General features: G+C 40.6%; 1 protein-coding gene across 7 annotated transcripts in view; it reads left to right on the top strand.

The window, feature by feature from the left end:
• The window catches only part of DGKD (diacylglycerol kinase delta), a 126634-nt gene that overhangs the window by 52695 nt on the left and 48191 nt on the right, over positions 1-25748 (top strand). For 5 of the 7 annotated variants that reach the window (XM_061636440.1, XM_061636439.1, XM_061636438.1 and 2 more), the window contains one exon: positions 20141-20245. In XM_061636440.1, coding sequence (XP_061492424.1) covers positions 20141-20245 — 105 coding nt within the window. Of the gene's footprint in view, positions 1-2256; positions 2357-13459; positions 13479-20140; positions 20246-25748 lie in introns of those variants that run through there. The other 2 variants (XM_061636443.1, XM_061636444.1) reach the window with 2 other exon arrangements.

The raw sequence follows: 25748 nt of genomic DNA, 5'->3' as shown, positions 1-25748 counted from the left end.
GTTGTAGCCATAGTCATATAATAAGAGTCTGATGGGAATTTCCTCTATCCCAAATATTTTCTTGCCATCCATTCTAAATAAGTTGCTGAAACATTGTTGTAAATTCATATCTGTGTTCTTCTTTTTTAGAAAATGCACTGGCTCATCTCTTAAGAGTTTTTCCATTGTCACATGACTGCAGTTAATTCCATAGATTTTCTCTATATCAAGCTCCATCACATCATTCCAGTCCAGAAGATTATCCAAGCCATTGATAACTTTATCTCTAATATCTTCATTAATTTCTTCAGAGATAACGTTAAATTCCAAACAGTAGATTTTATTTCTAAAATCCATAAACTCCAGATCTTTTTCCAATTCCACATTTGTTCCAATCTCCAGGGTTTGTATCTTCCCTTTATTTTTTCTTTTCTCATCTCTGATCTCATTCTCCTCTCTCACAGGGTCCCCTATTTCTTTAAACTCCTGCGTCATTTTGCTCAGTTCAATTTTCAGCTCCTTACTACCCTGTCACAGGGTTTGTTTCGTTATCTCAATCTCATCCATTATTTTCTGAAACATAATTACTTCCAGATTCTCAGCCACTTTCTTGATTGCCATTTTTAAAACCACGAAAACAAAGCAAAACAAAAATAAAGAAGAACCACTTCTTATTTCAGCAACAATTGGGTTAATATTCCAGGCTTGATGACATCACAGTATAAACAGAGCAACCTGCCTTATCTCTCTATGTTCAAGAATGCAAAATAAATTTAGTTCCCAGCATCAAAACAGTTAGTGGCGTCGTGAAGAAGCAGATTCGTCAAAATAAAATAGACCAAAAAGAGAATAGTCCCAGACAATATAATATTCCTCGGAATAGAAATCAGGAATAGAAATCCGTCTTCTGTTTATTATCTTTAGAATGCACTTCCAGGACAGCTTTTTGTGACAGAAACAGAGATAAGCTGTTAATTTCGTGAATAACAGAGAAGAGCTATATCTCACCCAGAAGTTGTCCAAAGCCGATCAATCTGACAAATCTCCTTTTGCTGCAACAATTTAAACCAAGTAAAAAAAATAATAGAAAGAAGGGTGCTTGCCTGTTAGTCCGTTCTCTCTTTCAAGAAAAGATAAACGTATCGCTTAAGCAGATAGAGCTTGTTAGGAAGTCCGTCCGGCATTGTTGGCTGGACCTTATCTCATAAATTAATGAAATCCAGTCCTCCCAACAAAAACAGGCTTTGAGGTTGATCTCTACGTTTCTCCCTGCCCGGGAGAAATTTCATCAGTCAAAAAAAAAAATGTTCTGACTGATTTATATCTGAATAAGCTTCTTTTGAGGCGGGAGCCCGTCCCAAAAGCAGGCACAAGCGAAGTCACCCTTCCCGGAAGTCGGGATAGGGCAGGATCTTTCAAGATAGAGCCAAGCACTGAGGTGTAAGTGGGAATGGGAAATGGTAAGGACTGAAATGGCCTATGAATGGGGCAGACTATTGTGAAGTTAGACAGGACCAGGTCTGCCTTTCACTAGGTAGCTGTCCATGATGTCAGCTGTTGCTGGGGGGGGTACTAATAATATCCTACCCCACCATGTTCACCCCCAGTGTAAACCACTCATACTCCCAGTTGAATGATAAGCCTCAAAAGAACCTGACCCATACAGGGCTGAGGTAGGATACATGGGAACCCATTTAATCCTTAGATGGGAAGTAGGAAGAAAGGTCATGCTGAGTCTTTCTGGTGATCTAATAGTAAGCTATTCAATCTATATGATGTTTTACCTCCTTGCCTGTCATCAGTGGCACTCAAGTATAAATCTTAATCATAATTTGCTTGCCTCAATATGTCCAAATCTCACTGCAGCAATGAGAGCAATGCCAAAATTCATCAAGTGGAGGAGATGATCGAGTCATTACAACGATAGAAGGATAGTAGTTTTCTTTCTTAATCACCAGAGACACGACACTCCTACGGTATAGAAGTTACCCCCATTTCAGTATAAATGTCCTGTCTACCACAATACTAAATTCCTTATTCGGGCTCTCTGTGTCCATTTGAAATCCTTCAGTTAGCCCACATCCTGTACACTGCCTAGTCATCTGAACCCAAAGAATAATGCACATTCCAATACCTGTATGTTTGCTAAGGTGGGAGTGGTTCTCCCACTCCCAGCAGGAAGGAGCATGTATTTCTGCTTTCTGCAGAGTTATCTCTGCTGCTTACAGAGGCTGACTGTAGTCTCACCAATATTTGTTTGATTTCCATATTCTGTAGGAGAAGAAGTAAAGAAAAGGCCCCCAGGCCCCACCCCTGAGCTTGAATTTCATACCCTCTGCAAAATCTCCTAAGGGGCTAATTTGGAGTCCTTGGCCTGGTAAGCTACGCAGTCAGTAATCTTGAAAATATAGAAGGCAGTGCACTAGGGAGAAATCTGAGGGAACCAAATTTTAGGAGGGTATTGAACCAAAAGCTATATGCGAACTTGAAACCACTCTGTATAGTACATGGAGAAGATAAATTCTTAAAACACCTGCCGAGAAGTAGGAAATAGCAGTATATATCACTTGTTCTGGTTGCTACCATGGAGAGGACCTTTTTGGCAATGGCACCTTATAAACAAAACTTCCCGAACATATCTGGGAGGTACTGTCTATGGTTTTAATTTAGACGCTAGATTTTCTGTTCTACAAGACTTTTAACTGAGCTCTGATGTTTTACTGTTTTAATGCATTTTAATTTCTGCTATTGATGCTGCTTGCTATTTGTATTAGTTGTTTTTAGTATTTTAACTGTATAAATTTACTGGTGTTTTTTTCTGTGTCACTTTGAATACATTGTAAAAAAAATAACTCACAAATGGTTGAAATAAATAAATTACTATGAGATACCTAGGGTCCTTACTTAGGAGTCTGACTATTTTACTACTTTTGTGTTCATGTATCATTGCCGGTTCCTAAATTGGGATAGCCATTGTGACACTGAATTTCAGTTTCTTATTTGGTGAGGATCTGCTTTAGTCTGCACATTTATTGTTAGGTTAGCCATGGTGATAGTTCTGTGTAAGGGGCTATAGTAATCCAGTTTATTGCTTCCTTCCTCTCCTTCTGAATAATTTATGTATTGCTTTAATTTTGGACTTTGGCATTTTCGTTTTTCACTCTACTGAATCTTGCATGTACTTAAACCAGATAATATTGACACTTGAATTAGACCTTGGTCTTTAGCACAGTCTGATAAAGCGAATGTGTTCTGCTTTGTTTAAAGAGATATCAAATACTGAAGGTTTGTTTCTATATGTTAAATAGCAACACTGAGCTCTGATTTGTTCCATTGTTTTTGGCATATCTCACCCATTTGTTTTCAAGCCTACAAATGGAGCCAGTTTTTATACTAGTTAGTGCACTTGTTGTTTAATGTTGCTTCCCCCTTATTCCACTTATTTATTTTATTTTTATATTTGTATCTCATCTCTTCTTCCAAGAAGCTCACTATGGAGTTTTAGAATCTCTTAAAATGTAGTTTAGGCTACCTGCAGTGTGGTAGGTTAGTAACTTGTGCAAGGCCACCCAGAAAATACTAACATCTACACTATGCTGACTGTCATGAAAGAGAATGGTTAGAGTAACTGACAAAGGGTTTCAGCAAAACTGTATTTGGGACTGGTTTTGGTCAGCAATTCTCTTGTTTTGCACAAAGTTCATGGAATTTTCTCTTCAGTGGTTTTACTAGCTAGTCTGTGTCTATGGATATGGATGTACTTGGGGGGAAGCCTCCTTGCTCTCTTTGCTCACCAACCCCCCATCCGCAAACACACACACACACACACACACGGCACCCCAAACACCCACACAGGGACACTCACACACACACACACACACACAGAGGCACTCACAAACCATTCTCCTCCCTCAGCATTCACAGACTGCTCCTTACTAGCTTCCCACCTGCCCAGGCTGCCACCCAACCACCACAGCTGCTGCTCTGCCTTGACTGTTAGTGGCCTTCTGCCTCCCTCCTGCTGAGGATGCTGTTGCTGCCACCGCATGAAGTGCTAACAGCCTGCCCCCACCCGTGGCCTTGTGCTCAGTGCAGCTGCAGTTTGCCTCATGTCCCCCTTTGCCTGTTGTTTCTGCTGCCGCCACCAGACAGGCAGCTGAAGTAGTCATGCTGCAGTTTGCTCCCTTCAGCCACCTGCTTTGCCTGCCCACTCCACTTGCCATGAATGTTTCAGCAGCTGCTGGGCGCACCTGCGCTAAAGTGTTCACAGCAAGCATGACACTTACAGAAATTTGTATAGGAAGATTATTTGAGTCATATATCAGCTCTCATGTATAGTGTGTATTAGCTGCTACATCTGCCACCATGAAACACTGATATTTCTGTGGAATCCTAAACAGATATCCGCATACTGTACCTTAAATCAGCTAAGCAAACATACTTGTATAACTAGCTGCCTGGAAGCTGTTTGTTGCTGAAAATCTTTTGCTTTACGCAGTCCTGCTTTGCTGCTCGTGGAAAGTTTGCCTCCTGGCTTCAGGAGTCTGGGAATGTGGAGATAGTGAGTGGCCCATGCTGCTTTAAATTTTCTTTTTCTTTTTTAAATGCATAACATAGTTCTGTGTTTAAAAAAACTGTGACAATAATATTCAAGTGTTTTGTCTCTAGAAAATATGCATTATGGTCTCTCCTGGGGAAAGATAGAAGATGTGAGATAGTTTTGACAGTATGGTAACATAGTATACAGATCAGGACTGGCCAAGTTCTGCATTCTTGGGTGGGAGTACACTCTGTTATTTGTAGTACAGGGCCCCCATAAGAATGTCCAGGCTTCATAATAAATTTGATGCTGTTGAATAGTAAGGGTTCCCTAGGTATGAAGCCCATGCAATCAGGCATCGCATTATGTACATGCAAACACACATATTTACATATTGTGTACCTGCTACTTCCAAATGAGAAAGAGAGATGTAACAGTGAAGTGTGAAATAATTGTTTCTTACAACTTGAAAAACTGTGTAGGGCCACTGGGAACCATATAAAACTGCCTTGGAGATTGGATTTGGTCTCCAGGTTTGTAATCCTTGATGTTAGGATTAGCAATTTGAGTAGCAAAATCTTCACAAAAAAATTTGTCTAGATTTTTAGACAGAAAAAAATATTTTTGTTGGGGCCCCTGTTTTAGTGTAGCAGCACGTACGCTTTGGAGCTCCCTGACTATTGACGTCAGGCAGGTCCCTTTCCTGTACTCTTTTGGCACCTGCTTAAAACATTCTTTCTTTAGGCAAGTCTACCTAGGTATGTAGATCATGATGTGCTTTAATCTCTTTTTAGCTCACTGTTAATTATTTTTTAAATGTTTTAGTTACTTGTTTTGAGTGCTTTTATCGAAAATTTTCCCTTTGCAAACTTCTTAGAGGTTTTGTTATGATCAAGTGGTACATCAATTTTGTTAAATAAATAAAATAAAAATAGTAGGGCTAGATTTGAGCCACATTCACACCATACATTTATTCTACTACTATTCCGCTTTAGACAGTCATGGCTTCCCCCAAAGAATCCTGAGAACTGCAGCTTGGGAAACAACTCTCAGAGAGTGCTGAGCATTGCTAGGAGACCCCTGTTCACCTCACAGTTCCACTAGTGGTTAGACAGTCAGTCACTTTTGTCTGAGAATTGTAGCTCTCAGCACCTTTCACAAACTACATTTCCCAGGATTCTTTTTGTGTGTGTCTGGTGGTGGGGAGGCCATGACTGTTTAAAGTGGAATAGAGGGTTAAATAAATGTGGTCATAGTCAGCTTTAACCAACTTGTATTACGCTGTTACACTGCTTTCAGTGCAGATGGTCTAGTTTCTGGTACATTTGAGGTAATTTCTGAGTCTTGTTTCATTATTTGCATAGTAAGCCTAAGTAGCCCAGTATTACTGTTAAAGGTATGACTTAGAGGCAGTTCTTTGGTAAACAAGGATTCTGGTTTCATGAGTTAGGGTTGAAATCTTAAATCAATATTAGCTGAAGAATTGTTCTGGATTATTTTAGCTCTCCTCCAGTTGTAGGATATCATGATATATCTTCAGGGTAGAAGGTTAAGGAAAGCACCCTTACTTTTGATCTGCTTTCTTATTGATAGGTTAGAGTGTTGGTTTGTTTTTGAGCTGTTACAGCATAGTGACTGGCAAGTGCTTTATGCATTTATTTGCTATTGTAAGGTTTACTACTAAAACACATCCAACAGACAATTCAGAACCACCTATTTTGACACATTTCAGAGAGAGACAAGTTGAAAAAGAGGTGTAACATGGTTACTTATCACTCGGTAGGGAAATGGAAATGATGAGATTGATATTGTTTGTAGAAGGATTTTGTTCCCTTGGAGAGGAAAGTTGTTTTACTGGTAGGGAATTTAAAACCCAATCTTTGCCTTTGTTCATGGCTGGCTAGCTGGTAACTTATGTTCAACATAATCCGCTTTAATGTACTTCAGATGTGCAAAACATGGAGTCCCAATTGTTTGCTTTATGAGGACAGGGGAGCATGAGGGAAAGTTGACATTCTTTCATAAGACGGCAAATACTACATACTACAAGGCAGAATAATAGCAACTGAGTCCCCTTTTTCCTGGAAAGCATGGAAAGTGTAGCGAGTCATTTTTAAAATATATTTAGGGTTTTCAATAGGAATTCCTACTATAAAAAGTAATAGTTTTCCATTCATTTTTAAAATTCTGTATCCTTCCAATGTCAATTGTTCAGGATTGTTTACAGGAAAACTAGAAAACAACAAATGATTAGAAATAATGTAACATCTAATGCAACAGTGGAAGCACTGAAGCCCCTACACCGAAGATTATTTTGTTACATTTTGCCCTTGTTCAGATGTAGCACTAAATTTTAGTTTAGCACTATAGAACAACATTTGGTGAGTCTTTTAGGCTCACATTCCCCCCTCCCCATCCTCTGCTGCAGCCACAAGGAGATCAGAAGCATTTGCTTCCTGGTTTCAAATAACCTTGTTTTGTCATTATGTCTGCACTGGAACAAATTGTGGTAAGTTGTAACTATAGTTTGTCTGAATAAGCTAGCCTCAAACTGTGGTTTACAATCCTGGCTTGTTCAGATAAACAATAGTAAATATTAACTATAATTTCCACTTTGGACATAACAAACTGTGTTTAGTTGAAATGGTAGCAAATGCTTCTGATCTCCTTGTGGCCATGTCAGTATAAGAAAAGGGAAATAAGATTGTGTGAGCCCAAGATTCACCATAGCTCTAAACTATAATTTAGAGTTAATGTCCAAATGAAGTTCGTGTATACCCTAGCATTTGCATCAGTCATATGTTAAAGTTACATACCATATTCATATTAAACATTTCAACTGCGAGTTTTCTCTTTTGTATTCTCACCTATTGGCTTCATTAATATTCCACTGGACCACAAACTCAGATATGAATTCCTGGGTTAATCTTTTAAGAATTACTTATACCTGCTACATTTTCGGTTCACATATCTGATTAGGTAAACCCGCTGTCCACAAGAAAGTATGCCCAATAAACCAGGTAAAGATGTATCTATAGTACCATAACACCTTTGGGTCTGAACCAAATTTTCAGCAGTGATACTTGGGTTTGGGCTTCTCTGTGCTGAGAGTGAAAGTGGTTTCAAGACCACTTGAATTAACTATTCAGAACAGCACTAGATTATGCCTGATTTACACAACAAGGGACCTGTTAGAGCCAGCACTACAGAACTTTATCTACAAGGATCCTGTGACCTACTGTTTGGGAACTCATGTAAATGATCCTGTAATGCTGGATGAGAATGTTGGAAGCAATAGAGCTTGATAAGTTGGCTGCCTCATGGTCAGGAGCTGGAATTGAAGGGAGAGTTAAGGGGAAGGAGATGTTGTTGAAATTTGATGAATATGTCACATCTGAATCTGTAAAAAATACAGGCTGGTTGGACTGCAGTACCCAAACTGACTTACAAAATGCAAAATATAGTTTAGGGAATTGAAAATCAGATTTTAGTTTTCACAGATCTGAGACAGTAAAGCTCCTTTTTTCCTTTTATTCTTTTGCTTTGTTAATGTTTTCATTAATTTTCCTTGCACTTTTACAAGTATGAATCAGTTGTTAGATTTGTTGCAACTCTGGCTTGTTTGGAATGAACTTCCAGATGGATAAAGGAATTTGACCCTGGGCTGGGAGATTACTTTTTTCCCAGAGAAATCAGTCTCATGTCAGCTGTTCCATCGTAACTTCAGAAAAAATAGACAGAGGCAGCAAGATGGAATATTAAACTATATCTGTGGACATGGTTGACCTATAAATATTAACAAGAGAAGCAACCAAAAAGTTATTTCACTTGCTCCTATAATGTTTAAGAAAACTGGCTTTGTTGATTATATGCAGGGTTGTTTCTTAGTGCACTGTTTCTCTGGCAATGTACAGACGACAACTTTTCAGAGACTTAAATATAGTATTGTAGAGCCCTCATTACTTGCTGTTCAAACATTCATTTCCTTTCTGTCCCACCATGTTTTCAGTCAAACCAGTTTGACAAGTTTATGCAGCATGTCAAGCAGTGTCTAGAAGAAAAAATGAAACTAGTTCACAGCAGTGATCAGCACTGCTGCAATAGATGTGTGTAAAAGTTATTGTAGGCATGAACTAGGTAGCACTTGTTACATAAGTGGTGATGAGTAAAGTGAGATCTCATCCACACACACCTTTGTGGAAGCAGAAGCACTTCTGCTCTCTGTGTAGGCAAAAATACCTCCCAAGATATCCCTTTGTTCTATACAAGATGCCATTCTGGAGGGCCTCCCAAACTTTTGTGGGCACTTTTCAAGAGGTGGGGGGTGCTACTCCTTGAAGAAGGTAGCTTAAAAGCTCCTGCCCACCAACAGAATAGCCACTTGCACTAATCTGGATCCTTCCCAATATTACATTCTTCTACTCCTTTTTATGTATGTATGTAACATTTTTCTATTCCATTGTTCTAATATCAGTGCATCACTCAGGGCAGCTTACAATAGTTTAAAGTTGCAATACATTTTTTTAAAAAAATACAAAATACAACAATAAAATACACAAAATTAAAATTCATTTAAAAGCAACAACAGCAGAGATCACAAGTAAAAATGACCTATTTATTTATTTATTTCCCACCCTTCCTCCTAGAAAGAGCCCAGGGTGGCAAACAAAAACACAAAAAAACACTCTAAGACATATTTTTAAAAAGACTTAAAAACATATTAAAACAAAGCATCTTTTTAAAAGCATCTTTTTAAAAAAGCTTTAAAAACATCTAAAAAGTAATTCCAACACAGAAGCAGACTGGGGTAACATCTCTACTTAAAAGGCTTGTTGCAAGAGGAAGGACCTTAGCAGGCAAGCCTGCTGAAATAAAAATACCAGCCAGCAAAGAACAGTATTGCTTCAGCCACTTAAAAGGCCCTACCTTTTGTCACCAACCAGGTCTTCATTTTACTTGGGACACGCAGAAGGGCCTGAAAGATATGTGGAGACATTTACCCTGAATGAGCTAGACTGTTCAGTTCCTCAAAGAAATGTTCCGCCATTTCAAGTCCATTTTCCTACATCTTACTCCGCTTTTCTTTCATTCTTTTCTAGTAAAATAAACTATTATCCCCAGATCTACTTGTGAATTTGTATAGTCAGTTGTTACCACACAATTTATTTGTATAGAAATATGGAAGCAGCTGTATTTAGGAAACAGGAACACAGGGTCATCTGGCTCTGTTCCTAGAGCTAGATTCCCCTCTTTTTCTTCCTCATTATATTTGTACAGTTATCAAACTACAGGTGCTGGATAAGGGGTTGTGCAGTGGTAGGACAAAGGGAAATGTTCCCCATTGGTTTACCAGAATCACATCCTATAGTACAAAATTGGGATGGTCTAAAAAGTGTTTGAATGGTTCTAAATGGGAATCAGGGAAAGAATCCAAGTGCAATAATATTGGAATTTTCTTGCAAAAGACAGCTCATAACCGGTGAAAGGTCAGTTTCCTAACATTATCTGCAATTCTGCACTTTAGACTGACTTCACACATACTGCTTAAAGTACTTTGAACCTCTCAGCCACTGTTGGTATGCCTGTATGAAGACAGAAATGCAGTTGTAAATGTGTTTCTATCATCTCTTTAAATACATTAGTGGCTATGTGGGAAGGAGGATTTACAACTGCACTTCAACTTTCTTGTGATTTTTGTGTCACCTGTGAATAGCAGTTCTATCATTTTTAATCTTCCATTCACCTTTTTTTTAATGGAGTTGTACACATTTGGGAATTTCTTTTTTATGTTTAATGTCTCCTCCCTGTATGGAAGTGCATCTTTGGCCACTGTTAACAGCATCATAAAGTTACAAAATTGTGTCACAAAGCTTTTTCCTCTATAACAATGGATTTCTCATGTTGGGGGTAGTGTGGTGGAAGAAGGGAACATTCAATGTAAGTTCATCAAGGAAAAGTGGAGCACAGCAGCAGAAGTGTTCATGCTCCCCTTGTGTTAACCTTCCCAATGATATATATATACACTCTACCCTCTAAAGTAAATATATATGAGATAAGAGGACTCCTCATTTTCTTCCATGCCCATGTTCTTGTAGTTCTTCTTAGAAACCTACTCTTTTTAGTTGTCTGTGTCCTCCTCTCACCTCCCTCCGTGTCCCAAATCACCCAGCATTTTGAAAGATTTGTGTCTTTTAAAGGTGGGGGATCTTTTCCAGCACAAGGGCCACATTCTCTTACGGGCAGCCTTCCAGGAGCCACATGCCAGTGGTGGGTGGGGCCAGAAGCAAATGCAGGCAAAGCAACAATTTTCAATTTTACTTTGGTACAGTAGGCACGTTTCTACACACACCTTTGTTCACCCTAGCAACCAAGAGGGATTATCAGAGTTCAAGGACACATTCCAGCCTGGCAAAAATACTCAAGGAGGGCATGAAGTAAGGCTGGTGAGGAGAGGGGGTGTATGGCCTGCAAAGCAGGCCCAGCACCAGTGCACATCCAGGTTGGGCCCTGGCTGAGGGCCTCTGAGGCCCAGAAGGGGTCCGCGGCAGTGGTGGGTCATGCAACTCAACGCTGCTGCAATTGCAGAGCAGGAGCTCCCAGGCATCCCCCCCATACCGCGTGTTAGCGCTCAGTGCACTGCACACATGGCTGCTATCAGCCAAGATGGGGCAGGGGTGTCGCTGAGGGGTTGATGCCCCACCACCACCACCATCTTGCATGCCTGTGCGCACAGGGAGTGCGCAGTGACACAGGAGGCAGGTGGGGCTGGCGGGCCTATTTAATCCCTGCTCCGCCTGTATCCAGAGGGGGTGTTGGGGCTATGGCACTGCAGGCCTGGGGCAGGTTGGTGCTCAAGGGCCCAGTCACGCCTGGTGCTGGCCCTGCTCGGAAGAGCCCTCAGGGCCAGATAGAGAGGCTTGGAGAGCTGTGTTTGGCCTGTGGGCCTGAGGTTTTAAAAGGACATGTGTGCGCCAACACTAGAGCATTTAATATTTTAATTCTTAAGAAAAAGAAACAATTTGGCCTGGTGCTGCAGAGGTGCAACAGATAAGAATGAATATCTTGTAGACAAGGAAAACTTGACAACAATGCTTGCAGTTGTTTTGCACTGCTAGGAACTGAGGGGGGTGAGCAGCTTATGTGGGAAGGCAACATTACACACAGTATTATGGGATTGCATCAGAGTCCAATCGCAGGCACTATTGACCAACATCCGGGACAGGGTAGTGGGGGCATTCAAATTGGGAAAAAAAAAACTTTTGAATGGTCGTAATATACTAGGTGAAACAGTGGAATATTTCCAAGTGATAATTAAAAAAGCTTTATCACATATATGATTTCGATCTTAGTTTTTTAAAAAACCCTCTTCAACCGCAATAGTATTAATGGGATCTATGCACAGGATTTTTTTAAAGTTTTACTAAAATAAACAACTTCCTTTATACTTCTCACTGTTTTAAAATACTTGTCAGTCTCTTGGGGAACTCAAGGTTGACAAATTGTACATAGGGCTGTTTGCAAGCAGGATATGAGTAAAGAGGAAACAGCTATAGTTATCAGTCCCTATCACGCTGCAGTGTTGGCTGCTTGCAAAAGCAGGCTGCATCAGGATAGCTATATTTAGCAGATTCATTTAGACCACCTCTATCTCTTGGTATGTGTCTGTGTATCTAAAACCCAGCCAGTGTATCCTTCAGTTATTTCTCTGTCTCTTGTGGTCACTGTGACATCTATTCTGATAAAAGGACATTTCACAAAGTGCTGGCCTAAACCATTGCTTCATTCTGAGAGCTTTCAGGGCAGCTGGGAAATGTTGGGAAAGACTTGGACACAACAGTGGGTAAGGATTCCTTTTGATAGAAATCAAGTGAGGCAATTAATACATACTTCATAGGGAAAATGAATGAAAGAAAGGGAGATTACTTAAATAGCAGCAAAGGAAAGGAAGATTACTTAGATAGTAGCAAATACTAGAGAGATTGAAACATGGGGCTTTAGTTAATATTTTGGAATCAATAAAGATGTTTTCAAGGACTGGCATTCTAATATGCATGCTTGCAGTTGTTTATTGGTGAAGAGTACCTAGTATGAACTTAAATAAAATTAGCTATTCCTCATATTTGTTAGTAGTTATCCAGCTTATATAACTCTTACATTTATTTTAATATGAGAATAATTCTGCTGATAGTAGTGAGGTGTGTCTTAGTAGTACTATAAGACAACAGGTAGCTGAAGGAGAGGTAAGAAAAACAAATTATTAGTGCCTACATTTATGGCGATTGATTCATTCTGATGGTACATAGATGTACCATCTAGAGAGACAGAACTTTGCCCAAGACAGGGATAGGCAGTCCATTGGTTGACTGTAGGCTGGGTTGCAGTGGGCTTCTGACCCTTCCTGCCTTAAATACAGCTTTCAGATGATGCTTAATGGTCTCCCCTATCCCTGATCTCATGGGAGTTGCGACCCATGCAAAGGCCCACATATATGTAGTTTGAAAGAAATACTTGAAGAGGAGGGCAGGTAGCATTCTGAGCCAGTTCATTCAGCCCAGCTTGTGGAACTTGTGACAACAGTAATGACAATGGTGATGGGCAGCAGCTGGGCAGGTTGGTGGTAGTCTTATGTCAGCTGCCTTGTCTCTGATTGGAGTTGTGGGCCACTCTGCCTCACCACTTGAAGCCGTGGTAGGTGATGCCAAGGTGAGCAGTGAGTGGAGGGTGAGCTCTTTTTGGACGTAGTAGAGAAGCAGAGAGCTGTGGTGGCTTGGCAACTGGACAGTGTCAAAAGAAGAGTGGGCAGCAGTGAGTGAGTTCTTTTCACCTCATGTAGGATGTATATCAGCATTTCTCATGCCCTGCTTCAGCAGTGGGTTGTGAACAGGAGCTGTGACGATGGAGTCCTCCCACCAGTGGTGCTGCACTCACCAGAACAGGATTAAAATTTAATTGTACATGGGTAATTATTATAATCTGTATTATATTAAGATTGGTTACTTGTAACCATCTTTTTGTGATTATTACATCTAATTTGCATTGCATTTATTTTGCAGGAAGCTTGTGTCTAGATTTTCCTGTGTCTGGAAAGGGGGAGTTCTAAGAGGGATAAAGGGCACTTGTGTTTATGTTTGAGTTTCTATTGAGAGTAATCTCAGTCATAGTGTTCCATATTTTTAAAACAAGAAAATATTTCTTAGAATTTATTTTTTATGCTGAATTCTATGACAATATGCATTGGTCTGATTTGGCCTGTAGCTATCATGTGGTTTACTTTCTTGAGTTACGTATTCTGTATACACTGTGTTTATTCCTGTTTTCTGATTGTGGCACAGTTGTCAGAGTTATGCTGTAATCTGTGCAGATCTGATGTCTTATGTGGATGCTACTGTTTGGTGGCCACATTTGGTCTTCTCATTCCCCCTTGTCTTCTTCTTAACAGTTTTCAGCAACTTTACTGCTGCAGGCACACAGAGTTACTAGTAATCCTTTGTATGGGCATGGTTATTGGTTCATGAGAACCATGTGTTGGGGTATTCTTCTAATTTCTTTGCCTTTATTACCTTACTCCTTCAAATGATTTGTCTTATTTTACTCCCATTTACAACTCCAAAAGCAGCAGTTTCTTGTTTAATTCAATTTGTGCCAAAGGTTAGTCTGCTTTTTGCAGCCACAGTTTCACTCAGTATACTCAGCTAAGTTGGTGTTGCTAAACCCATAATACTCTGTCACAGATGCTGAGAATTCCTTCCAAACTCACTAAGTTTTTTTCAAAAGAAACTTCTGCATGGTCACTTTTATAAGTCAGATTATAAAATATTAGAGATTAGGCACAGTAAAACCTTTATTTTGTTAAGTTATTAACATAAGAGTGCTGACATAAAATGCTGTTTAAAAATTGTAAATTAAAGGGGCAAATCTCTGATGGATTAAATTGCTGGCCTTGGTTTATACACTTATCTCATAGCATTAGTGGTCTTCACTTATAAAGGATAGTATTGTTTGTCTAAGGCCAGAGTTTTCTGTGGCTCTCCTGGTTCATTTTATTTATTTATTTATTTATTATTTGATGTATATCCCGCCCTTCCCCCAAGGGCGGCAAACAAAAGCACTTAAAAACAGACCTTAAAATACATTAAAACAAAACAACTTTAAAAACATTTTTTTAAAAAAGCTTTCAAAACATCTTAAATAAAACGGGTTTAAAAAAGTATTGTTTAGGGGGAAAAGTTTTTTAAAAAATATTAGAAAGCAATTCCAACACAGACGCACACTAAAGGTCTGTTTCCTATGTTGTGCAGAATAGACCTCCTGATAAGATGGTATCTGCAGGAGGCCCTCACCTGCAGAGTGCAGTGATCAACTGGGTATATAAGGAACAAGACGATCTTTCAGGTATTCCAGTCCCAAGCTGTATAGGACTTTACATACCAAAACTAGAACATTGAACTTGGCCCGTTAGCAAATGACGAAGAAAGAGGGGAGGAAACCCCAGAATGACAAAAAAAAGGACATGTGGAAATTATCAAAATGGTTTATTTACACACATATGTCTTAAAAAGTCTTTGTAAAAAGCCCAACGCGTTTCGGCTTTCAGTGTACAGCCTTCATTAGGGGCAATTATAGATTATCTCAATAGGATTCTTTTCAGAGTAATCTCAGGCCTGGATAAATGGAACACTAACTACAACACTTTTCTGAGATTACTCTGAAAAGAATCCTATTGAGATAATCTATAATTGCCCCTAATGAAGGCTGTACACTGAAAGCCGAAACGCGTTGGGCTTTTTACAAAGACTTTTTAAGACATATGTGTGTAAATAAACCATTTTGATAATTTCCACATGTCCTTTTTTTTGTCATTCTGGGGTTTCCTCCCCTCTTTCTTCGTTTTTTGTTGGATGACCTCCACTTTTTTACCTCCGTTAGCAAATGGGCAGCCAGTGCAATTCTTTCAGCAGCGGGATGACATGTTGGTGATACCCTACCCCAGTGAGCAGTCTCGCTGCTGAATTTGCACCAGCTGCAGCTTCTGAACCAACCTCAAGGGCAGCCCCACATAGAGCGCATTACAGTAATCCAAATTATGGAATGATGTATTTGACGAGGTGCGCCTGGCACCAACACTGTTATATTTTCGGCGCCAGGTCCAGACTTTCCTCTTCTCCCAGGCATTTTAGCATGTTTTCTTTTTAAAAAAAAATTAAAGTGTTTTTAAATTTGTATATTTGTTTTTAATGTTTTTAATTGTTGTAAACTGCCCAGAGAGCTTCGGCTATGGGGCAGTATACAAATGTACTACTACTAATAATAATAATCCAGCTTGGAGGTTACCAGGGCGTGGACAACAGTGGTCAGGCTATCCTAGTCCAGAAACGGCCGCAGCTGTCTTACCAGCCGAAGCTGGTAAAAGGTACTCCTAGCCACTGAAGTCACCAGGGCCTCTAGCGACAAAGATGGATCCAGGAGCACCCCCAGACCACGGACCTGCTCTTTCAGAGGGAGTACGACTCCATCCAAAGCAGGCGACTGATGAACTATCTGAACCCGGGAACCACCAACCCACAGCACCTCCGTCTTTCTAGGATTCAGACTCAGTTTATTGGCCCTCATCCAGCCCACCACCAGGTCCAGGCAGCGGTCCAGGGCTTGCACAGCCTCTTCCGATTCAGATGTTATGGAGAAATAGAGCTGGGTATCATCAGCATACTGCTGACACCTTGCCCCAAATCTCTTGATGACCACTTCCAAGGGCTTCATATAGATGTTAAACAGCATGGGAGACAAGATGGTACCCTGCGGCACCCCACAGCACCCCACAGCACAACTGCCAGGGGCCTGAAAGACAATCACCCAATGCTCTTCTTTTAAAATGACCCTGGAGATAGGATCGGAACCACTGTAAAACAGTGCCTCTGATACCCATCTCACCAACTCGGCCCAGAAGGATACTATGGTCAATGGTATCAAAAGCCGCTGAGAGATCAAGTAAGAGTAACAGGGTCACACTCCCCCTGTCCTTCTCCCGATAAAGGTCATCCATCAGGGCGACCAAGGCCAATTCAGTCCCATAACCAGGCCTGAACCCAGACTGAAATGGGTCAAGATAATCTGTTTCATCCGAGAGTACTTGCAATTGCTGTGCCACAACCCTCTCAATCACCTTCCCTAAAAAAAGGAGTATTTGCGACCGGGCGGTAATTGTCGCAAATCAGTGGGTTCAGGGTGGGCTTTTTCAGGAGGGTTTGGATAAAAAGAAAACTAATCTCCTGTATAGCCAATATGGGCACTGCTACAGTTTTTCTTCACTGGAGGAAGGAGAGCTCAGTTATAGAGCATGATGAGCTTTTGCATGCAGAAGCACTAAATACCATATCCTCAATATAAAAGAAAATTAGTTTTCTTTTTAAAATACAGTTTTTTATATGGTTTCCTTGCAACTTGAAACTGCCTGTGTTATGAATATCAGTTGGTCCTAATTAAAAGTATTGTTTTAGCATTCCTGAGAATATGGATGAATACGCCACTATTTTTAGTTTGGTCTACACAATAACAGTGTTTTGTTTGTTTTTTCTTTTTTTTGTGCTAGTTTAAATTTGTTTTAGCTGAAAGTGTAATAGGCATTTCACTGCTTAAACTAATTACAAGCCTCCAGTTGTCTCCAGAATGGCTGGAAATGCTCTGGAGAGTTGGGAGAGGGGTGGGATAAAAGGCATGGAATGGCTAGGAATATGCGTGTGTGTATGTACAAATTACATTAGACAAAAGACATCTTCTCCAACTAATTTTGAAACTAGCAGCGCCTTCTTTAGGCCATATTGAGCAACATGTCTCGCAAATCAGTAGGGACTTTGACTACATACACACCATACATTTAAAGCTTATTTAAAGCATATTCTCACCCCCCACCAATCCCCAGAGGACGTTCTCAGGATTATTTGGGTTGGGGGAATGTGCTTTAAATGTATGGTGTATACACAGCCTTTGTAGGCTGTGTTGCAGGCTAGATTTACATAATCTCAGACCTGTAAATCCAGGGATTTGGTTTTCAGTACAGCAGCATATCTGAGATCCAAAAGCTTCAAAAAAATGTTTAAAAATTACATAGTCTTATATAAAACTACTGTTTAGAATTTGCCATTTCCATATGATGAAGAAAAAGCCTTATTTGAGTTTTTAAACATTGAAATAAACCTCTGAGCAAGATATGATTGCTGCCAACTGTAAAGCATGTAGAGAAAGTTCAAAAGATTTCTTTCATGGGCTTCTTGAAGTATTTGTTTGGCTGTTAGGATTCTGGATATTTCTCTAATCAGAGCTTTGTTTTTAATGCTTTCCACTGTATGAGAACAAAAGGCCTCAGCGGCATTACTGATGAGCAGATCTTAGAATAAATAAAAATAAGTGCAACTTTGCCTAGTATGCAGATCCTCATTAAAGACTATTGCCATATGGTGTTAAAAAAGAACCTTTGGCTTAAATCTGTTGTGAGAGCTCTTAATAAAGAAACAAATCACCAGGAACAGATGGCATACCAATAGAGTTGCTAAAAGCTACTGAAACTGAATCTGTCCAAATTTTGACAAAAATTTGTCAACAAATATGGAAAATGAAACCAGGCCCACAGACTGGAAGCATTCAATATACATCCCAATTCCAAAGAAAAGGGATCCCAGGGAATGCAGCAATTATCGAACTATTGCCTTAATATCCCATGCAAGTAAAGTAATGCTCAAGATTCTACAACAAAGGCTCTTATATATGCAGCAAGGAATGCCAGATGTCTACGCTGGATTTAGAAAGGGAAGAGGTACCAGAGATCATATCGCAAACATACATTGGATAATGGAATGGACCAAGGAATTTCAGAAGGAAATCACCCTGTGCTTTATAGATTACAGCAAAGCCTTTGATTGTGTAGATCATGAAAAACTATGGAATGCTTTAAAAGAAATGAGGGTGCCACAGCATCTGATTGTCCTGATGCACAACCTATGCTCTGGACAAGAAGCTCTGCTGTAAGGACAGAATATGGAGAAACCGATTGGTTCCCCATCGGAAAGGGTGTGAGACGGGTGTATTTTATCACACTATTTGTTTAATCTGTACACAGAACATATCATATGGAAAGTGGACCAAGATGAAGGAGTTGTGAAAATTGGAGGGAGAAATATCAATAATTTAAGATAATAAATACCATACTACTAGCAGAAACCAGTAATGATTTGAAACGAATGCTGATGAAAGTTTACGAGGAAAGCACAAAAGCAGGACTACATCTGAACATCAAGAAGACTAAAGTAATGACAACAGAAGATTTGTGTAACTTTAAAGTTGACAATGAGGACATTAAACTTGTCAAGGATTATCAATACCTCAGCACATTCATTAACCAAACTGGAGACAATAGTCAAGAAATCAGAAGAAGGCTAGGGGAGGGCAGCTATGAGAGAACTAGGAAAGGTCCTCAAATGCAAAGATGTATCACTGAACACTAAAGTCAGGATCATTCAGACCATGGTATTCCCGATCTCTATGTATGGATGTGAAAGTTGGACAGTGAAACAAGTGGATAAGAGAAAAATCAAATCATTTGCAATGTAGTGCTGGAGGAGAGCTTTGTGCATCCCATGGACTGCGAAAAAGACAAATAATTGGGTGTTAGAACAAATTAAACCAAAACTATTACTAGAAGCTAAAATGATGAAACTGAGGTTATCATGCTTTGGACACATCATGAGAAGACATGATTGACTAGAAAAGGCAATAATGGTGGGAAAAACAGAAGGGAGTAGAAAAAGAGGAAGGCCAAACAAGAGATGGGTTGACTCCATAAAGGAAGCCACAGACCTGAACTTACAAGATCTGAAGAGGGTGGTTCACGACAGATGCTATTGAAAGTCACTGATTCATAGGGTCACCTTAAGTCATAATCGACTTGAAGGCATATACAACAACAGTTCTATCTACAGTTTGTTGACTGTGTCTGCGAGGCTTAACCATGAAATAAAGATGTCCAACTTCCGTTGTCATTAGATTTAGAGATATGGTATGTCTGCTGCGTTCCTGGGACAGTTGTTCAATTGGTCAGCTACCCCTAGAGTTAGTGACTTTAAAAAGTTCGTACACCTGGGAACCTGAATGGATTCATTCAGTCTATTCTCCACAAGTCACATAGCATCAAAGCACAGAGAATCATGGTCTCTGTAAGGGGAAAACTGCAATGCATGTTTAAGAAGTGCTTTGGAAGATAGGGACTCTCTCTCTCCAGCCCAGGAACACATATAATTGAGGAGGAGGAGGAACAGCAGCAGCAACATACCTCTTGCAGCAAGGTGGTGGTGGTGGCAGTAGGGAGAATATTATACCACTAGTACTTTTATAGCAGTAAGATAAATATCACAATTTTTTTGTCACCTGGAAAGGCTCTTAAGTTTTATTTCCTTTTTATGTGCAAAATAACATTACTCCATAGCAAAGCTTTGTTCTCTGCTTTCTCCTGCATCTGATGAAGTAGTTTGATGTCTTCAGAAGCTTTTAAATCATAATAATGCAGAGATTCTTTGTTGGTTTCCTCTTCTCTTAGTATCTCAAAGACTTATACATAATTCTCTTACCTTGCAGGTTATAACTCCATGTCGGAAACTCATCTTGTGTGCAGATAATAGGAAAGAAATGGAAGATTGGATTGCAGCACTGAAGACTGTACAGAATCGTGAACATTTTGAGGTAATGTAATAGGTTAGGTATGGATGTAGATCCATCTTTTATTTTAAAATATAGTAGCATCCTCATCCACCCTGCAAAGCATATACTGCCTATTGTTTATAGATGCTGCTTTTTTGAGCAGTCATGATTAAATAGTTTCTGAGGTTAATGGTAATCGGAATATGTGTATAAACTGTCTAAATTTGACATGATTGTTCACTCTAGGGTTTCTTACCTTGTAATCATAAGTCATCCAAAATAGGAAAAGAAAGTTGCACTTTCCCGTAAGTGAACAAAATGTTCATGTCTAATTTTTCAGGAGTACAAAATGTAAAGTAGAAGGGCTGTGATTAGTATAGTTATCATAAAAGAGTTAGTACTCCAAAAGTACTTTTTTAAAAAACCATCTGTTACAAGGTTGAACCTTTAGACTGCTGCTTTTTAGAGATGCTTAGGAGGACTATTTCGGTGGGAAAATTATACACACATACACATACATTTATGTGGAGGATGCAGTTGGTAAAATACCCGTATAGGTCAATTTCAGTTAGAAATAAGGACTTTTTCCTAAAAATAATGTACCATGATCCCACGAAAATTTAATTAACTCAAGTTCACTTCCAAATTGTTGGAGGGGCTGTAATGCAATGGCTACATATTTACATCTGGGGTGGGAATGCCCCAGAGTACAAATATTTTGGATCAACGTATTCCAGGAAACAAATAAAATAACATATTAACAAATTAATGCTACTCTACAATTGGCTGACTTAAATTTGTTCATTGACAATGATTCAGTTCTGCAAGATAAAGCATTGGTTACACATTTACTACACACGGCACACTTTCAGAAGGACCTATCTGGAGCTAACATGGAATATTGGTATAAGATGGCCTAGAACGAAACATTGTTAAATAAACTAACATAAAAACTCAGAATCTCTAGAGGTCAAAATAAAAGAGAATTTTGACTTGCTATGATTTTATACAATACACAAAGAAGAACATGATCAAGTTTCTTTGCCAGCATATAGATGGATATGGTTTCTTTAAGTGGGTCTTTTCCCTTCTCTTTTCTGGTTTATCCTATACCCAAAAAGAAAAGGGAAAGAATAAGCACAAGTATGATAAGCAGTATATTGAAAATTGTAAATGAAAATATCCTTGCTTTAAAAGTTGAATTCCATAAATGTGCTGTAACACCAACTAATATGAGTTTATTTTAAATGACTTTTGAGTATTTAAGTTTGTTAATGTATGATTTACATGTGATGTTAACAATAAATTCACTCTAAAAACAACTGGCAGATTATAAACACAGTGAGAAATAAGAGTTTAAAATGCTTAAGATAGTAAAAATGTTTAAATTGTATGAGAAAGAAAGAGAATATATTACTTATATGTTGTATATTGTGTCTTGACACCATTTCTCACTATTAATAAGGGCAAAACTGGGTGACACCCATTCATACAATTAACAGTTAGTAAAGTGCAGATGCAGAGGACCAAGTATGGTGCCCTCATACTTGCTATTTGCATTGGGAGGGTGGAAGAGAAGCTCCTGTTTGCTTCTGTGGGAGTTTCCCCCCCAATGCAGATAGCAAACATGAGGGCCCAATCCTGACTTGAACCACAGAATGGGGCTAAAGCTTAAAGTGCCCCCCCAGTCCTGATTTCATTTATTTATTTCACAAAAATTATATATAAATGTACTGCCTTCAAGTCGATTCCAACCTATGGCGACGCTATCAATAGGGTTTTCATGAGGCTGAGAGGCAGTGACTGGCCCAAGGTTACCCAGTGAGCTTCATTTCTATGTGGGGATTTGAACCTTGGTCTCCCAGGTCGTAGTCCAACACCTTAACCACTACACCACACTGGCTCTCACAAAAATTATATACTGCTTGATTGTAATAAAACCTCAAAGTGGTTTACAAAACATCCATAAAAATTATCAATAAATGACAGTTAAAAACAGATATTTAAAAACATTCAAATACTAATTAAAATTAACAAAAAGCTAAAAACAGATTAAAACAGGTGTAACTCTTTCATGTATGGATAGGCTTGCCTAAACACAAATATTTTAAGCCAGCGTTGGAAAGAGTACAGAGAAGGTTCCTGCCTGATGTCAGTAGTCAGGGAGTTCCAAAGTGTAGGTGCTGCCACACTAAAAGATCGATTTCTTACAACTATGGAGTAAGTATTTTATGGCACATGTAACAGTGCCGGTTCTGCAGACTGAAACGGTCAAATGGGCATATATGGATAAGGCAATCCCACAAGTAAACTGGTCCTAAGCTATTATGGGCTTTATATACTAATAGTGACACCTTAAACTAGGCTTGGTAGCAAATTGGCAACCAGTGCAGATGTCTGAACCGAGGTGTAATATGCTGACAGGGTCTTAGTACTGTCAGCAGCCGTGCTGCAGCGTTCTGCACTAACTGCAGCTTTTGGTTCAAGCATAAAGGAAGCCTCACATTGAGTGCATTTCAGTAATACAACCTTAAAGTCATCCGTGTCTGAACTACTATGTTCAAGCTTTCCTGGTCCAGGAACAGTTCTAGCTGTCGTGCCAGTTGCAACTGGTAACTGCAAAAGACACTTCTAGCCACTGAGGATACCTGGGCCTCCAGTGTCAAAGCTGGATTCAGAAGCACCCCCAGACTGCATACATGCTCCTTCAACCCAAAGATATCCAGTATAATTGGCCCAATGCAGTGTCTGTGAGAATGCTAAAGTCACCAAGGACTATTGTCCTGGGATCCTCCAACACTACGCCAGAGACCACCTCAGCCAGCTCTGAGTGTCATGTAGTTGGATACAGCCCAAAGATACCAATTTCTAACAGTATAGTTGCATCATCTCTTTCATACCTTTTAAATTGCTTTTTTAAAAAATGTGTTTTTAAATTAGTATATTTGTTTTTAATGTTTTCAGTGGTTGTAAACCGCCTAGAGAGCTTCAGCTATGGGGCGGTATACAAATGCAATAAATAAATAAATAAATAAAATACCTCTGCAGCATTTATCTTACAGTTTTTAGCAGTTAAGCTGCCTGTTAGATACAACTGATAAGCAGCAACTGACTAGAAAAATATTTGTTTGCATGGTTTTGGTAAGCAGTTACTACTTTCCAATAGCTCTGAGGATTGCATGGCAAAGAATTGACACACAGCTGCAAACAGTGCTGAGGTGGGTGGGCTGATGATCTTATCCTGCAACAGGGGTTAGATTGGATGGTCTTTTGCTCTTAGATTAGATGGCCTTTTGCTCCTTTCCAACTCTAATTAAATTAAAAACTTTGCTCATGGTGCAGCTCTTTAAATTTCATTATCTCTGTTGCTTGCAGCTGGCAAGTTTATAATTTACCAATCCAGACCAATTTTGTACTCCAGAGTTCTATGCAAATGTGCTTAGTGGACATGTAATTTACATTTCTGACAGCCTGAGAACTACATTCCTGTTATTGTCTTTGTACTGTGTAGGATGTACTTTTCCCCCAGGTGGGCAGTAGCGCTGGCTAGTGTCTAAAGTCAGGAATGCAGGAGTTAAGACTTCGGCTGCTCCTTGCAGCTTGACCCCATTCCATTCCTTCCTTTGTCCTAGGTTGGATCCTTTAGCCTTAGCTTTGTCTGTGGGTTTGTTCCTTGTTATTCTTGTTAGTTCTTTTCTTTAGTACTTGTCTTTCTCTTGTGTTTGTGTTTTTAACATGTTTTTTTTTAAAAAAAATAATAATTCGGGGGTGGTTCTGCCTGGGTTTGGATTCTTGTAGGGCCCCACCTAGGATTCTTCCCAGCCCCACCTTTCTTTCCCGTTCCTGCCCATTCAGCTCGCCCAGCCTTCCCCTCTGGAGCTCACAATCACGGCTCCAATTCCCCCCCCCCCATTTCTCGGAGCTCGTTCCTGTGGCTCCAACTGTCGCTGGCCTTGTCCCTGAGGCTGCGGCCCCACCTGGCTCTCTCTGTCAGCCTCCCTTTAGCGGTGGTGCCTCCCGCCTGCCTTGGAGGTCGCGGCTGCAGTTCATCTCCTGCCCACCATCCTTTCGTGGCTCCCGCCTCCCTTGGGGCTCGTGGCTGCAGCCCCATTGGCCTGCTATCCTTCCTGGCAGCGGCTCCCGCCTCCCTTGGGGCTTGTGGCTGCAACCCCATCTGCTGTCTGCTGCCCTTTCCTGGTGGCAGCTCTCACCTGCGCTGGAGCTCGCGGCTGCAGCTCCTTCTCCTGCCCACCATCCTTTCACCACGGCACCTCCCGCCTCCCTTGGGACTCAAGGCTGTGACGCCATCTCCTGTCCACCGCCCTTTTGCAGTGGCGGCTCCCACCTGCATAAGAGCTTGTGGCTGCACCTCCTTTTCCTGCCTGCCACCCTTTCGCGGCTGCCTGTTTCTGAGCTCGTGGCTCTGGTTCCATCTCTGGCCTGCTCCTGCCCGCTGCCCTTTCGTGGCTCCATACTAGCTCGCAGTGGTTTCTGCTCTCTGGCTTCTCGCTCACCCTGCTTGCCTTCCGCAGTTTGCGGTGGCAATCTGCTCTAGTCTAGTAGCAGCTTCTCTTTTCCCCAGGCAGCTACTGCCTCGCACCATATTTTGTTGGCGCTATAGACAATCATTAGGAGATTTGGGCTGCAGTGTCACCAGTATGCGGATGACACTCAGCTCTATCTCTCGTTTAAATTTTCGCCAGAGTTGGCTGTGGAGACCATGTCCAAGTGCCTGGAATCTGTGAGTGGATGGATGGGAAGGAACAGGTTGAAGTTGAATCCCGATAAGACTGAGGTGCTGCTTGTGGGAGACAAGGGAAGGTTGGGAGATGTTGACCTGATGTTCAATGGGGTAAAATTGCCCCTAAAGGACCAGGTCTGCAGCCTTGGGGTTGTTCTTGATTCCAGGCTGTCCATGGAGGCTCAGATTTCGGCAGTGAGCCGGTATCAATTACACCTCATTCGTAGGCTGCAACCCTACCTCCCTGTTCATCAGCTCCCACTGGTAGTACATGCCCTGGTCACCTCTCGTTTAGACTACTGCAATGCGCTCTACGTGGGGTTACCCTTGAAAACGGTCCGGAAATTACAACTTATACAAAATGCTGCGGCTCGACTACTTACAAATTGTCGCCGCCGGGAACACATCACTCCAGTGTTATTCGATCTACACTGGCTTCCAGTTATTTTCCGGGCTCAATTCAAGGTGTTGGTACTAACCTTTAAATCCCTACACGGTTTCGGACCAGTTTACCTGATGGAGCGCCTCCAGCGTCACCAATTATGCCGCCCGACAAGATCAGCCACTCAGGGCCTTCTCTCAGTCCCACCAACTAAAACAGCTAGGTTGGTGGGGACTAGAGAGAGGGCATTTTCAGTGGCGGCCCCCACTCTCTGGAACTCCCTCCCGTACGATCTTCGGCATGCCCCTTCCCTGAATGTATTCCGCAAAGCCTTGAAGACCTGGCTTTTCAGACAGGCCTTTGGGACTTCTGGGGAGGGTTAATTTTCAGGACTAATTGCCTATTACTCTGAACTGTTATCA

This window comes from Rhineura floridana, chromosome 7 (genome assembly GCF_030035675.1).
Source record: "Rhineura floridana isolate rRhiFlo1 chromosome 7, rRhiFlo1.hap2, whole genome shotgun sequence".
Taxonomy (NCBI): Eukaryota; Metazoa; Chordata; class Lepidosauria; order Squamata; family Rhineuridae; genus Rhineura; species Rhineura floridana.
The sequence above is the reverse complement of the archived record's forward strand: the minus strand, read 5'-3'. Positions and strand labels throughout refer to the sequence as shown.